At 38.0% G+C, this 13,345-nt stretch overlaps 2 protein-coding genes across 4 annotated transcripts; one reads left to right on the top strand and one right to left on the bottom strand.

Moving 5' to 3' along the window:
* Positions 1-3,263: 3,263 nt before the first annotated feature.
* On the bottom strand, positions 3,264-8,030 carry LOC146299603 (alcohol dehydrogenase 1-like). Of its 3 annotated transcripts, none has more exons than XM_084674474.1 (11): positions 7,956-7,993; positions 7,226-7,312; positions 6,458-6,559; positions 5,930-6,071; positions 5,637-5,724; positions 5,038-5,257; positions 4,640-4,900; positions 4,409-4,541; positions 4,139-4,277; positions 3,942-3,997; positions 3,264-3,368 (listed from the first exon to the last, which is right to left on the bottom strand). In XM_084674474.1, the coding sequence occupies exons 2-10, from the start codon at positions 7,244-7,246 to the stop codon at positions 3,964-3,966; spliced, it is 1,140 nt and encodes a 379-aa protein (XP_084530600.1). In that variant the 5' UTR covers positions 7,247-7,312; positions 7,956-7,993; the 3' UTR covers positions 3,264-3,368; positions 3,942-3,963. The 3 variants fall into 3 exon arrangements, with proteins under 3 accessions (XP_084530600.1, XP_084530608.1, XP_084530593.1); XM_084674467.1 differs by lacking the exon at positions 3,264-3,368 and adding an exon at positions 3,772-3,790; XM_084674482.1 differs by lacking the exons at positions 3,264-3,368; positions 7,226-7,312 and having other exon boundaries at positions 3,510-3,997; positions 7,956-8,030.
* Positions 8,031-8,916: 886 nt separating this feature from the next.
* On the top strand, positions 8,917-13,121 carry fam241a (family with sequence similarity 241 member A). Its single transcript, XM_084674456.1, has 2 exons — positions 8,917-9,133; positions 9,794-13,121. The coding sequence occupies exons 1-2, from the start codon at positions 8,996-8,998 to the stop codon at positions 10,085-10,087; spliced, it is 432 nt and encodes a 143-aa protein (XP_084530582.1). The 5' UTR covers positions 8,917-8,995; the 3' UTR covers positions 10,088-13,121.
* Positions 13,122-13,345: the final 224 nt, after the last annotated feature.

Raw genomic sequence — 13,345 nt, 5'->3', positions numbered from 1 at the left:
ACTCCAGGGGTCAAATGTATCAAAGTGTAGATTCAGTGTAAGTCCAAAATATAATGTATATATATCAACTCCGCCCAATTAACTTCTCAATCAATCAATTCTGAACAATTAATGATTACTGATGTGAAATGGCAAAGGCAATGAAAAAAGAAAAATATAAACTTCACTGAATGTGAAATTAAGGTCTAAATGACCAAAGTAGAGTCGCAGTTTGTTGCCACTGTTGTCAGTGGGGTAACAAATAAGGCCAAGCAGTTCCAATGGAGAAATATATTGTCAGTTGTAAATGCTGTATGTAATACAGTGCCCACTGTTGTGGATATAAAAAGAAATGGTGAATTGTGGCACATTGGGCCATTGTTAAGCCACTGGTTGGAGATTGGCTGTCTTCCCCATTCCCCATTAATGGCCCAAATCCACAGTTTGTCCTTCTGTCGAAATAGGCCACATGCATGAAACTTACTCTGGTTACTAATCTACAAGTCCCCTCAATGTAGCCTACAGTAAGAATCATTTGATGCTTGGATAAACAGAACAGAAATAACATGGCACCCATTTTTATGATTCGTACATTTGACTCCTGAAGTTTCAGTAGGCCTACAATTACACTTTAGAATTAATGCAGAAGTTGTGTTTTCTATTGGATTATGTGAGTGTCAGTGTCTGTCCTGAAGAATACTCATAAAGAACATGTTCTGTCCGTCTCTTCACTAATAAGTGATTATGTTCAGTTGAGTTCTGGATTTTATAAAGTACTAGCAATCTGCAGATCGGGAGAGAAACTCCAGACCTCTGACAAGAAATGACAACACAACAACAGACTAGGTCTCATTTACATCTCAGCTCTAAAGGCCAGGGGACCAACTTTTGTATGGCACAAAGATGTAAAAGCTGATCAAAACAGCCAGTTAATGGTTTACAACAGTCACAAGGAAGGAGAATCAAAGCTGCCAGCCCATGACCAATCTCAAGGAGGGAGATCATAAACTTAGCCCTTCCCTTTGTGAGAAGTTTACAACACCAACACCAGAGGTTTTCAACTGGTTTTGTTCCAGGGACCACCATTCTTGCTAGAAAATAATCTGCGGCCCACTGATGTGCCTGCATGCGTGCGTGCCTACGTGTGTGTGCGTGCGTGCATGTGGATAAAAGGTAGTTTTAACATGTGTTTTTCCATGTAGCTTTAATTTAAAAACAACAAAAACGGTTGATTTTCAGTGCTTAAGAATTGAAAACTAAAACATTATTATTAAATTAAATTGCAGTTTGTAGTTGTACTAGTAGTTGTTGTTCTAGCCCAAAGACGGTTTCATCACCTTTGTATTATTTTAGACATATTTTTCTTGTTTGAGATATTTTTCACCACATTCTAGAGTAATCTGGAAATGTGTTGATATATCAAAGCAAATTTATAAAAAATAAAATAAATAAATGGTGGACTGATCAACATAGGGTTGTGTTGCGGCCCCCCTGCAATGCTACCACGGACCACCAGGGGGCCGCGGACCCCCGGTTGAAAACCCCAGCTTTACAGACCAGGGTTACTTCCTCCTCTTTCCCTCGGACCCCCTCTGCTCAGACCCCCTCTGTTCGGACCCCCTCTGCTCAGACCCCCTCTGTTTGGACCCTTCCTCTACATTGTTCTTAATGTCAACCCTGTTACAATATACATAATAGTTTGACATAAGATAATAAGGGTTGATGCATTTACATGTATTTATGTCAACCCTGTTACTCTGGAAAAGTAATGATAATAGGGTTTACGATAACATAGCTGACAGTAACAGAGTTGTTACTAAGGTTGGCCATTATTTACCATGTGCTAAACGTAATGGAAATCTGTGCACGAAAAAAGGAAGAAATTGTTGTATTCGTAAAACTTTTTTTGTGCTCCATGGCCTTTTCGAAATTATGTCACTTTCTTAGAACCTCACATCTCAAAAACAGCATTTGAGTTTAGCTTAATATTAATTCATAAATGTTCACAAATCTGGGACACAAAGTTTCATATATAGTGAAATTGACGTACATTAATCAATGTTCTGATTATTGTTAATGTACTCCTCTAAGGAATGTTTCCTTATTCATGCATCCTGTGAAGAATAGCATCAATACTGATGTAAAGAGCCAAATTAAGTTGGAAGGAATACTAACAAACGACACAGATATACATCTGCTTTGTGCTTGTTTTAATGTGAGATAAACATGGTTTATACATTGTTGAACATGGCTATGCTTACACATCCCATTCTCTGTTCATGTTCTTATATTAACTGGTGTGCTGTATTATTACAATGTATGCCTTTACCCTCATTCTAGGCCACAATTAAATGTGCTTAAATGGTCTCCTTCAATCACATTCCCTTGGGTGTTCTATGTGTGTGCGTTTGTGTGAGGGAGCACACTTCCATAATTAGACCATGAGTGTTTCTGTCTCTGCATTGAGCAATGGCATGGGAAATCACACTGTGATTGTAATGGAATTTTAGGTTGTGTAGAATTAATGCGGTTTCATTGGTAAGAGACATGCTGTGACAACTTGTGTTGCTTGCAGGATGGAAGGATAATTTAGTTGAGTTCAAGAGTTGTAAAGTGTTAGAGACTGTCGGGGGATTGTTTATGTTAGAACAGTTGGCTGTCTGTTCAACTACTTTTGGGGTAAATGACCTTTAGGAATTGATGCTTGTTTTATGGCATGGTCTTAGTTGTAAAGGACAATTTGGAGGGAGGATGAGTAAGGTTGGAGACACTAATCTAGGAACCTGTTGTTACAACTGTGAGGAGGCCATTGTGTGAGCTGAGGATGGGTAGAAACAGGGACAGCTGCATTTCTATCCTCCAGGAAGGGATTCTTTGTGGAATTGTTTGTAAAATATGTCTTTATTGTTGTTTATCTAGACCAGATGCTATTAGACTACAAAAGACACTGTGTGTTTTATGATCGGCATCACTCTGTCGAACAACGTAAGGGGTCCTTCTGCAGCTCTGATCCAAAGATCTTTCTTAAGTGTTTTCAGTATTGATAAATAATTTGTATTACTATGGCATCCTGAATATTCTATCACAGAGTTTCTGCAAAAATTCTACCACAGTGATCCACTTTGATGTGTTTGTGTGTTTGATCCAAGCTGCTTCTGTCAGTATTCATTTGTGAGTTTGATTCATTCTGCATGAATGTGTCAAGCAACAGTCAAAATACATGCGACAGCCCTTGGCCCATATTTTCAGGTTTAAAGCAAAAGGATGGATTAGCAGTGTTGGTATAGATTTCAACAGAGATGAGATTTTGTAGTTTCTCCCTCAATTTTTAAACCACATTCAAGGCAATTGGGGAGGCAGAAGGACCTTGCTTTTTCCTTCCTTCTCACCTGTCAAGACAAATGTATCCAACACACTTAGGGCATTAAATATAGTATGTTGATGAATATACAGCAACATGTTATGCATTAAAGTAATAAATCAATCAACAAACTATAATGTGTCATTTAAGGATGAGCACACACACTCCCTTTAAGATTTTAAGATTCAATATGTTTATTATATGTTACCTGTATGCAACTGCCCACCACAGCAAATTCCTTGTTTGTGAACACTTACTTGGCAAATAAACACAAGTCTGATTCTGAGGACAGCTACATTTGCTACTAGATAGACCTTTTGCAACAATGATTATAAAAAGGCTATTCAGACACATTACTTGATATGATTGCACAGTTATTACACATGTACTCATTAACATAATGTTAGCATACTGTTATACTCACTAGCAGTGCTTCAAGCATCATTCTCACTGTTTTGTTATATGGTAGAAGTCATAAAAGATAATAACGATGGATATTTTTTTTAGAACCAAACAACATTTGTTAATGCTTACAATACATATGGATATTAATATTGTGTTTGATTTGCTGTGCAAGAATATAGGATATGTGACTACATACTGTATGTTTGATGACCATCACCTTATTGTGATGACACACTCAGAACAGTCCGAATGCTGCAAAACAAAGAGCACAACATGTCATTTTATGCAACACGCATAAGAGTGTCTTCAGTTGAAACACAGAAAATATTTCAAATATTTCATTATTCGTGCATCTGCCTAGACATCTGCCTTGACACAAAAAAAGAACGTTACCATTCACCAGTCTTCATCAGCTCAATAGCATTGTTGACTTCCGCCAGAGTCATGTTGTGGGTGATGAACTCATCCAGCTTCAGTTGCTTTTCCAGGTAGGCGTTCACCATCTGAGGCACACCATCCTTACTCTTAAAGCCTGGCAAAAGAAGTATTTGTGGATGGTCTAAGGAATTCTGTACCTTATTTTCACACAACACAATCCTATATATAATGGTTGACAGTGACACATTAGATACAGACAACAAATGTCTACAACAACAGTCTTACCTCCAAAGAGAGATCCTTTCCATGTGCGCCCAGCAATGAGCTGAATGGGTCTGGCAGAAAAGTCATCCATGTCTGTCCAACCAACAAGGACACTCACTCCCCAACCTTTCACACACGACTCCAAGGCACTTCTCTAGAGTAGTAGATTCATCCATTGACTATTGCCTCTCTTTAAACAGTCATTGTGTGTCATTTTCAGGATGGAACCTATGCAGCCTACAAACAACTCACCATTACAGCCACATTCCCAACACACTCCAGGGAGAAATCCACTCCCCCATTGGTCATCTCAGACAACACTTGGCTGACAGGTTTACTGTGGTCCTTGGGGTTGAGGAACTCTGTAGCACCAAAAACCTTGGCCTTCTCAAACTTGCCTGGATTGATGTCAACAGCAATTATCCTCTTAGCCCCTGCGGCTTTGCTGCCCATGACAGCAGCCAGACCCACTGCTCCCAGGCCAAATACAGCGCATGTGGACCCTGGCTCCACCTATGAGTAAAACATGTTTTTGTTTTCTTTGTCTGATCTACCGAGTGACTACTAATAAGATGACATGGCTGATGTCTGACTTTTGAGCTGTATAATGAATCACTTAAATGATTACACCTAAATCCATGCACACATACTTTGGCAGTATTGACAGCTGCTCCATATCCAGTGCAGACCCCGCAGCCTAGGAGACAGACCTTTTCAAGGGGGGCTGAGGGGTGGATCTTGGCCACTGCAATCTCGTTGACCACTGTGTACTCTGAAAAAGTGCTGGTTCCCATGAACTGGAGCACCTTCTTTCCTTTGCAGGTAAATCTGGTATCAGACTCAGACATGACATCATACCTATCGCTGGCCCTGGTTTAGAAAGATTTGTATTGGTTTGTTAAATCTTTTTATCAACCATCATTAATTGCTTCCTTCAATCCGGTTCCTTTTGTGTCCCCATGATCTAAGGCTATATACATCAATTACATTCAGTGAGATGATCTATCTTTTACAAAATCCAAAATATTGAACTTAAAATAATACAAGTCTGAAAGTCTGAAAGCATACAAATTCAAATTGGACAAATGAATTGGATACCCCTAATCCAGCCTTCCAGTCACTTGAAAAATGTGGCACGTACTGTATGGGTAGGATATATATATATAATATATATATATATATATAACGGGGAAACTTGTCCAAACTTTTGACTGATACTGTATATATTTTTTAATGGCTGCGTACTCACCAGCCTTTCTCACATAGGTTGGTCTTGGGGTTCTTGCAGAACCTGCACTGGCCACATTGGGAGATGAAAAGAGGGATGACCTTATCTCCTAAAGAAAAAAGTAAGAACAAAATGTATACTTAGTCTGGTCATGATCATCCCTCTTTTATAGTTGTTACCTAATACTGTACTGATGACGTTGAAAGGATTTATGAAGATAAATAACGTGTCTGTGTATTGACTTCAGCAACAAAAGAAGAAAAAGAGAACATGCTCATTTCCATGAAGAGAGGTCTTAGTGATTTTGTTTTGACCTGGCTGGAGCTTGGTCACTCCAGGCCCTACACTCTCCACGATCCCAGCTCCCTCATGACCCAGGACTACCGGGAAGCCATCTTTGTGTTTGCCCTCAAAGAGGTGGTACAAGTCAGTGTGGCAAACACTTGTAGCCACTATCTGCCCACAGCCGAAAGGAAAGAAAACATGAGGTTATTGTGTTTTTAATCATGTTAATTCTTATGTATTTAGCAGATGCTTTTATCTGAAGCAACTTATTAATAGTGCATTTAGAAAGTACTTTACATGAGCAAGGATCAGACATATAGAAGTTCTGAGGACAACATCTCAGCAACCAGGCATTTCAGATTTTATTTTTCACAGTTCAACAGTTACATCTTAATTACATAAGTCTAGTGCAATAATAACATCTCAATTACAGTAGTGCATAGTACAGTGCAGCAAAATCAACAACATATCATACGTGCAATATCAATGGTTAAGTATGACAATATTAACAACAAGCTGTTCAAATCTGCCTTGTGTTTGTTAGCATTTTTTCTCACCTTAATGCGAATCTCGTGAGCTTGAGGAGGAGCAACCTCAATTTCCTCCATCACCAGGGGTGCGTTTGGCTCCCAGGCCACTGCTGCCCTGCACTTGATAACCTACAGAATTCAATTGACTCTTTAAACTCTCAACACACTCTTCAGCATCCCTCAGTTTAAAGACACCCTGTAATGGAAGAATTCGAGTGGCACTGTGTAGATCTGAATAGTCAAGGGATGTGATTTCAATACAATGTATTTAGATTATACAATTACATAAGATTAAACAAAGCTTTGCTGATCAGTCATTAACGAAGGAGGTGCCATCCACACAGATTGTTCGTAAGAGTGATAAAGGACAATATGGAAAGGTCTCCCTTATATGAACAGATACCAGATGTTAATAATCAATCAATACAGCGGTCACCATGATTGGTCAGCACTGGTCAGTGACAGTTTAAGACAATAAACCCCCAGGCCATGTCCCACAGTTCTGGAGTTGGGAATGATACACAAACAGGATGTCTGACTTGGCTAGCTCCTTGGCCATAAGGTCAGGTCAGCTCTGCCCAACCCCCAGACCTAACTAAGACCCTCTGGCTCTTAGTTAGGTATCATTAAACAACAACACAAATACCTTAAGACCATCCGAGTGTCCCTGCTTCAGAGTTTCACTCCACAAAACCTCAGTTCCTTACATTTGACTGTCTATAACAAAGGAACTTACTTTTTACCGCTTAAAGGAACATGGATATTATAACTATGTCAAAAAATGCCATTACACACCCCAAACGCTGTTATGACCATAGTAATGTTGGCTAATGCACTTTTTGGCCGTCAGTTGTTTTGGATGGTATGACAAGAATTCAGTTTCTGAAATGCAAGTGTACGAAATGTTATATTCAAGTAAACACTTTTATGCTTTTTCCACTGTCTAAAGTTTAGTTACAGTTTAGACTCTAAACCCTTTTCAACATAAATCACTGTCTGTTTCAAAGTTGCATGCACTGCCAATGGAAAATATTTATCAACACAGAGATTTTGGGTGCCAAATAAACTTTGGTATTTTAGTTAGGCAATATCTCTCTCTCTCTGTCTTGTGTAAGAAAGGGCTGACAAAATCCAAGGACTCCAAGGACAAATCCAAGGTGTTTGGTCAGTTTTTTATGTTTTTTATCCAAAACAGCTTTGACAAGAGAACTTCCAAAAAAATTCACAACCTATGACTTGTACCATAATAACCCTTGTTAATGTTTATTAACAAAATCACACAGTAAAATTAACTGTTTTGTTTAAGTGTACCTTCTTTATATTTGCAACTACAACAAAAACAATATTGGCTGACCACACAGACAAAAAACAAGATTTCCATTAGTACCCGTTTAGGCATAAAACATGGTTTCATATTTTTGCCTCTATACACAACCACAAATTAGAGAAACTTCAGTTACAAGACTCAGAGATAGTATAGACAGATACTAGAAAAATATTCATAAAAAGTCAGAGAGATACATACTTTTCCAGCAGTTGTCATGTTGTCAGCAAAGCTACAGTTGAAGAAAGAGAGCAAGATTTGTTTTGGACAGCTGTTAAATACTACCTAAGGATAATAAAACAAACCCTCAAAAGGGAGGGCTTCCAGCAGACAAATCATCACATCGCCAATCAAGGCCACAACCACGATGCTCCAGTTACACCCACCAATGTACTGATTGGATGAGATCTTCAATGCATGTTACAACTATAATTAAAAGAATATCTCTGTCTGTCAGTCTCTCTGTCTGTGTTTGTGTGAGTTTTTATGGCTCGATTATTTTGAGAATCTGGCACTGTACAAAGTTGAAAATTGACCGGTTTCTTGCAAGTGAGCTTGAAAAACAAAGGAAAAAACATAAGTGTAACAAATAAGTGCACACTAGAGGGCACTTTATGTCGATCTACATCAACATATTGAAAAGTTTACATAGTCTTATGCTTTTTGCTTCATAAAGCCTCATATTGAGTCAAAATAATGTACAATTTCTTTCTTGAAAGATATGAAACAGGGTTTCTTACAGGAAAACTTAGGCTACATTTGTGAATATGGATTTTGGCATGTAAAAAAACACATCATATAAACCTGACTGCGCTTTTCTTTACAGTTCTCAAAAAGTACAATGAATCAATGTTTCCATAACAACACAAATTGTACACTAAGGACCTCAAGATAAATTGTACCTTTATTCTATCAAATTGGATTGTAATTGTATAACACAATTGTAAAAACATATTCTTATATTACTTTCATTTTTACTCAGTTTCGAAAAAAAAAAAAAAAACTTGAGCTTGGAAGCTATATCCTGACCTCATGTCTATATGAAAAGAGTTAGGCTGGCTGTCGACATTTGTTAAGAAACACCTGGAGGACAGCACACTCTTTTTAAAGTAAAAAAGCGAAAGGAACCGGGGGTGGGTGGACTTTGAAAGTAACTCTGTCGGTGACGTCACGTAACCCGGATATGTTTTAATTACGAAAACAAACCCTTGCTAGTCGGCAAAGCTAATTACTGTAAAATCATGAGTAACATGTCTAGCCAAACGACACCAAATGTTAATAACCAGTCTGTACGACATCGGCGTGAGTTAGAAGAGCTTGAGGATCGAAGAAGATGGCATTCTCATCATCCGTCCAACTACACTACAAGACTATTAACAGTGAGTCTCAACTAGCCTGACATTAGCGTTAGTAGATTATTGCCTTCCTGTGCAGATTAGCATAAAATAATAGTATCTGAACTGCTAGCTACCACTGCCAGTGTGTGTGAATTCACACACATTAATAATATTATCATATGCGGCATAGCTATCCCTTCACTAAGATGCCAGTAATCAGTTGCATATCATTTTTACAGTAATGTTTTTATGACGAAGAAACAACTATTGTTGGTTACTTTCCACACACTTTTCTTTACTATGGTTCGCGGCATGCATTTTAAACCTGTACTAGTAGCTAGCTAGCTTCATTAGTTTTGATCGTGTAAGGCCTTAACAACGATCATAATTTAAGGACAGGAGAAGGCTGAATGTTAGCCTACGTGGCTGTAACTGTATTGTAAAAAGAAAAGAAAAGAGGCTTGGTGTGTGTCAGACTGTAAATCCAGGTGAAGTGCAATTAGCCCAGCTAATGATACCTAGCAATTGGTACGTTACCAGGTCTAGCTGTGTTTAATAAAACTAATGTGTTGTAATAAATACGTTAAAAGCTTATGCTTAGTGAGATTCGACCTCAAAAGCTTGAAGTGATAGAAAAGATGTAGACTGTATGGTGACATGGTTGGAAGCCAACTATCTCCCCCTCCCCAAACTTCTTCTCAGGATGGCACCAGAGCCAGTTCACGCCCCACCAGTGACCCTGGGTCCAGGTGGCCCTATGTAGATGACCCTACAACCAGACAGCCCCAGGTGGATGACTGCGAACGTCTAGGGACCCTTTTCGGGGAGCTGAACAAGTGTCTTCGCAACATTGGATTCTCCCAGATGTACTTTGGGGAAAAGATTGTGGAGCCTGTGGTGATCATCTTCTTCTGGATCCTATTGTGGTTTCTGGGTATCCAGGCTTTAGGCCTGGTCGGAACTCTCTGCATCATCATCATCTATCTTCAGAAGTAAACAAATAGGATTTCTAATGACAGTGTAGAGCTCTGTTCTAATAATGAGACAATTGTACAAATCGTAGTCTCTTTGCTGTCTGCTTGTTTTTTTGCTGACGCTACAGGCTTTAATGAGCATCTGTGGACTGGACACTTGGGATTATAGTGGCCAAATAATTTGGTGATGTTCTTCTAATCTAGTCTCTTTTAATCGTGTCAAATGGCTTGTTCACATGCATGTTGACAGAAGAGATGTGGGAGCTCAGTTCTAATTCAAATAAATGAGCTTTATCTCTTCAAATAATATCCTTCTCTCATCTACACTCGTGATAGATGAGAAGGTATGTGAAATTAATTTATGTTTTATGTTTATGGACCTTTTAGACTCACAAAATGTCCGGGCTATTCAGACTGAGATTCAGGCACTTCAAAAGCATGTAATGTGGATAGTTCACTCTGTAGGCTACATTAAGATTGATTAGTGCCATTTGTTAACCTATACTGTACTAACTATGAATGTTCTTTCTTTATTTTAAAATCAAAACCAAATATTCTTTTGAGGAAAATAACATGGAATGGGATTTATGTTATTTTACCTGATGACTTTCACTAGCCTCTCACTTCAAGTAAATGACCTTGAATGGTTGTCAACGGTTTTATTTTTCTTGTACCTCTACTTCAATGAAGACATGTCATTGGGCATGCAATTCAATGGTGAAATGCGATGGGAAGAAGAGCATGGATGTATAATTATTGCTCTTTTTAATTCCTGTACTTATGGTACCTTAAACCAGGTTCTCAATACTGCAGTGTTCTCACAACAGTGTATTTTTACAGATCAGTCCACACAAAGTGGGCATTCCCCACATTTTTGTGCCACACAACAATGGACTATGGTGCAAGAGTTTTGAAGCATCTGCTCTTTTGAAACATGGGCCTCACGCCATCGGTATGCACTCAATTGAGCTTTTAGCCCATATTATGGACGGAAAAATACGGCCTTGGCCAGTTTGAAAGGAAAGTCAAATGATACATAGGAATTGCATTGAACTGAAAAATACAAGGTGAGAATGGTTGTCGTTTTGAAGAATTTTCCATTTGCGTAAATTACCGTTTATTTATTAGACTGTTATGTACAGACATATGAAGCCAAAAATATATATAATTATATTTTTATATGTAGTTCATGTGGGTATGCTTAATGACCAGGGTTAATTTTGATTTGTCTGAACACAAATATCAGCTGCCCCAGATGTCTTCTTTAAAAGTTAACTACACAAATCAGACTTTTATTTTCCCCACATGCATTCATAACATTTCAATTTGGTATATCACTGGAAATTGATATTTGGTCAACTTACATTTTAAACCATAAAAAAACAACACAAACATGATATCATACTGTGAGCTGGGTGATTCCAAAGAATGCCCATTATAAATATAAGCATATCTTTTTTTACTTTGAAATCACTACATTGACAAGTGCAATTATTCTGTACATGGAGTGCCTTTCAAAAGGTTTGAGACCCCTAACCAATTATCTTATGTTGCTGGATTGGAAATGGTACATTTACATTTGTTCTGTTTGACATTCTATTTTAAAACACTGAAACTTAGTATAAAGCCAAACTGTACAACCCTGTCTATGCCTCATTAGACACACCATCACTACAGTGGGGTATAATGGTGGCAAAATCATGCTGTGGGGATGCTTCTTATCAGCAGGGGAGGGGCATCTTGTTAACATTTAAAGAAAGAATAAATTAAGAAAATTGCTTTAACCTGTTGTAGTCGGCTAAAACTCTTGGGTGGAAATTCATCATACAGGAGGAAAATGATTGCCTGATTTTTACTAATAAAAAGGTGATTGTCCCACAGCGGCCCAGTCAAAATCCTGATCACAATGCCATTTATAATCAGTATCGCTATTAAAAAATTGTGGTCCACAAGTGTGAAACCTGAACCACCTGGAGCAAATATGCCAAGAACATTTTAGAAAATCCCTCTGACACCCTGTGGGAAGCTGTGAATGACTTTTCCCCAAATACTTCAAGAAGTTATTGCAGTGAAAGGTGGCTCTACTGAATATCAATATTTGGGGGTTAAACAATATTTTCCAACATTAAACCAATGTCACCCTACAATAATCACTTTTGAGTTGTAATTTTAAATGGACCACTAATAATTCACTAAAATGATATCATTGGTCAGGGGTCTGAATACTTTTACAATGCACTGCATATGATTCACGGTCCTACATAGTGTAGCTTGAAAATATTTTTTATCCGTTTCTTAAAGATGACACATTGCCACCAGTATATCGGGGATTTATCTTGAGTCCCTGAAGGGACTGGAATAACAGCAGCCTCAGCTCAGATGCCGTCTCTTGACTGGTCAAGAGTCTGAGATATGCAAAAACAAATAAGGTTTTGCATTGAATCAATGCATCATGTTGTAAGATCTCTATTTTTATTAGGTTGTATAGTAATATCAGCTTCACTTGAGGTTTGTTACTCACCTAATTCAGAACTCATTATTTAAATTAGAATATATTTATCTATGTTAAGAAAAATTGAATGTTTGATTCATCATAGTGGGAAAAGGAATAGCTCAGTGGTAGGGCGTATGAATTGAAGAGTCTGCTACATGTATATACCACTATTATTATAATGGTAATGTGTGAAACTACTGATGAAAGGTTCCAACTTGATGCCACTCATAATACTGTCTAATTTGAAGGCATGAGATATGAGTAGTCTACAATCATAATTCCTTCAGGGTGAAATAGTTGGCATATACTGCTGATTGTGCTATACATCTACTGTTAAAATGGCCAGATAGCAGCTTAATTATTTAAAATGTAAATTCTGCAGCAAGACTGACTAGAACATTAGATTACAAACCTTGTCAGTTTTATGCCTGCTGAAGTGCGTGTTTGTATGTAGCATGGTTATATAACACAGAGTGCGTGTTTGGAATGACATTCTAATACATTATACATCTACATTGTACTGCGTATGTTTAAATGACAAATAAAGCAAACTTGAACTTTTGTGCTGCTTGAAAACTGTATGTCTGTACTATACAGTACAACTTGAAATTACAAATAAATACAAACTTGTGTATTACTGTGTGTAGCAGTTTTCTAGGTGTGTAATTGCATGTCACATGGGTGTTGTGGTGACTTACTGTGTGTTGCAAGCTTAAAACAAAGAGACTGGTCGTTCTAATATAGAGCTTCTCTCTGTAAAATTCTTGGTTTTATGGAGGCTGGCAC

Source organism: Hypomesus nipponensis, chromosome 3 (assembly GCF_054491055.1).
Source record: "Hypomesus nipponensis isolate SF chromosome 3, ASM5449105v1, whole genome shotgun sequence".
NCBI classification, from domain to species: Eukaryota; Metazoa; Chordata; class Actinopteri; order Osmeriformes; family Osmeridae; genus Hypomesus; species Hypomesus nipponensis.
The sequence above is the reverse complement of the archived record's forward strand: the minus strand, read 5'-3'. Positions and strand labels throughout refer to the sequence as shown.

Excerpts from the sequence above, each read along its gene's own strand:
- LOC146299603 (XM_084674474.1), bottom strand. The coding sequence starts at position 7,246 with ATGGTCATAACAGCGTTTGGG. Across the intron at positions 5,258-5,636 it reads AACCTATGTGAGAAAGGCTG|GGCCAGCGATAGGTATGATG; the intron begins GTGAGTACGCAG and ends TTTCTAAACCAG. Across the intron at positions 3,998-4,138 it reads CTGATGAAGACTGGTGAATG|CATTCGGACTGTTCTGAGTG; the intron begins GTAACGTTCTTT and ends TTTGTTTTGCAG.
- fam241a (XM_084674456.1), top strand. The coding sequence starts at position 8,996 with ATGAGTAACATGTCTAGCCAAACGACACCAAATGTTAATAACCAGTCT. Across the intron at positions 9,134-9,793 it reads ACACTACAAGACTATTAACA|GATGGCACCAGAGCCAGTTC; the intron begins GTGAGTCTCAAC and ends ACTTCTTCTCAG.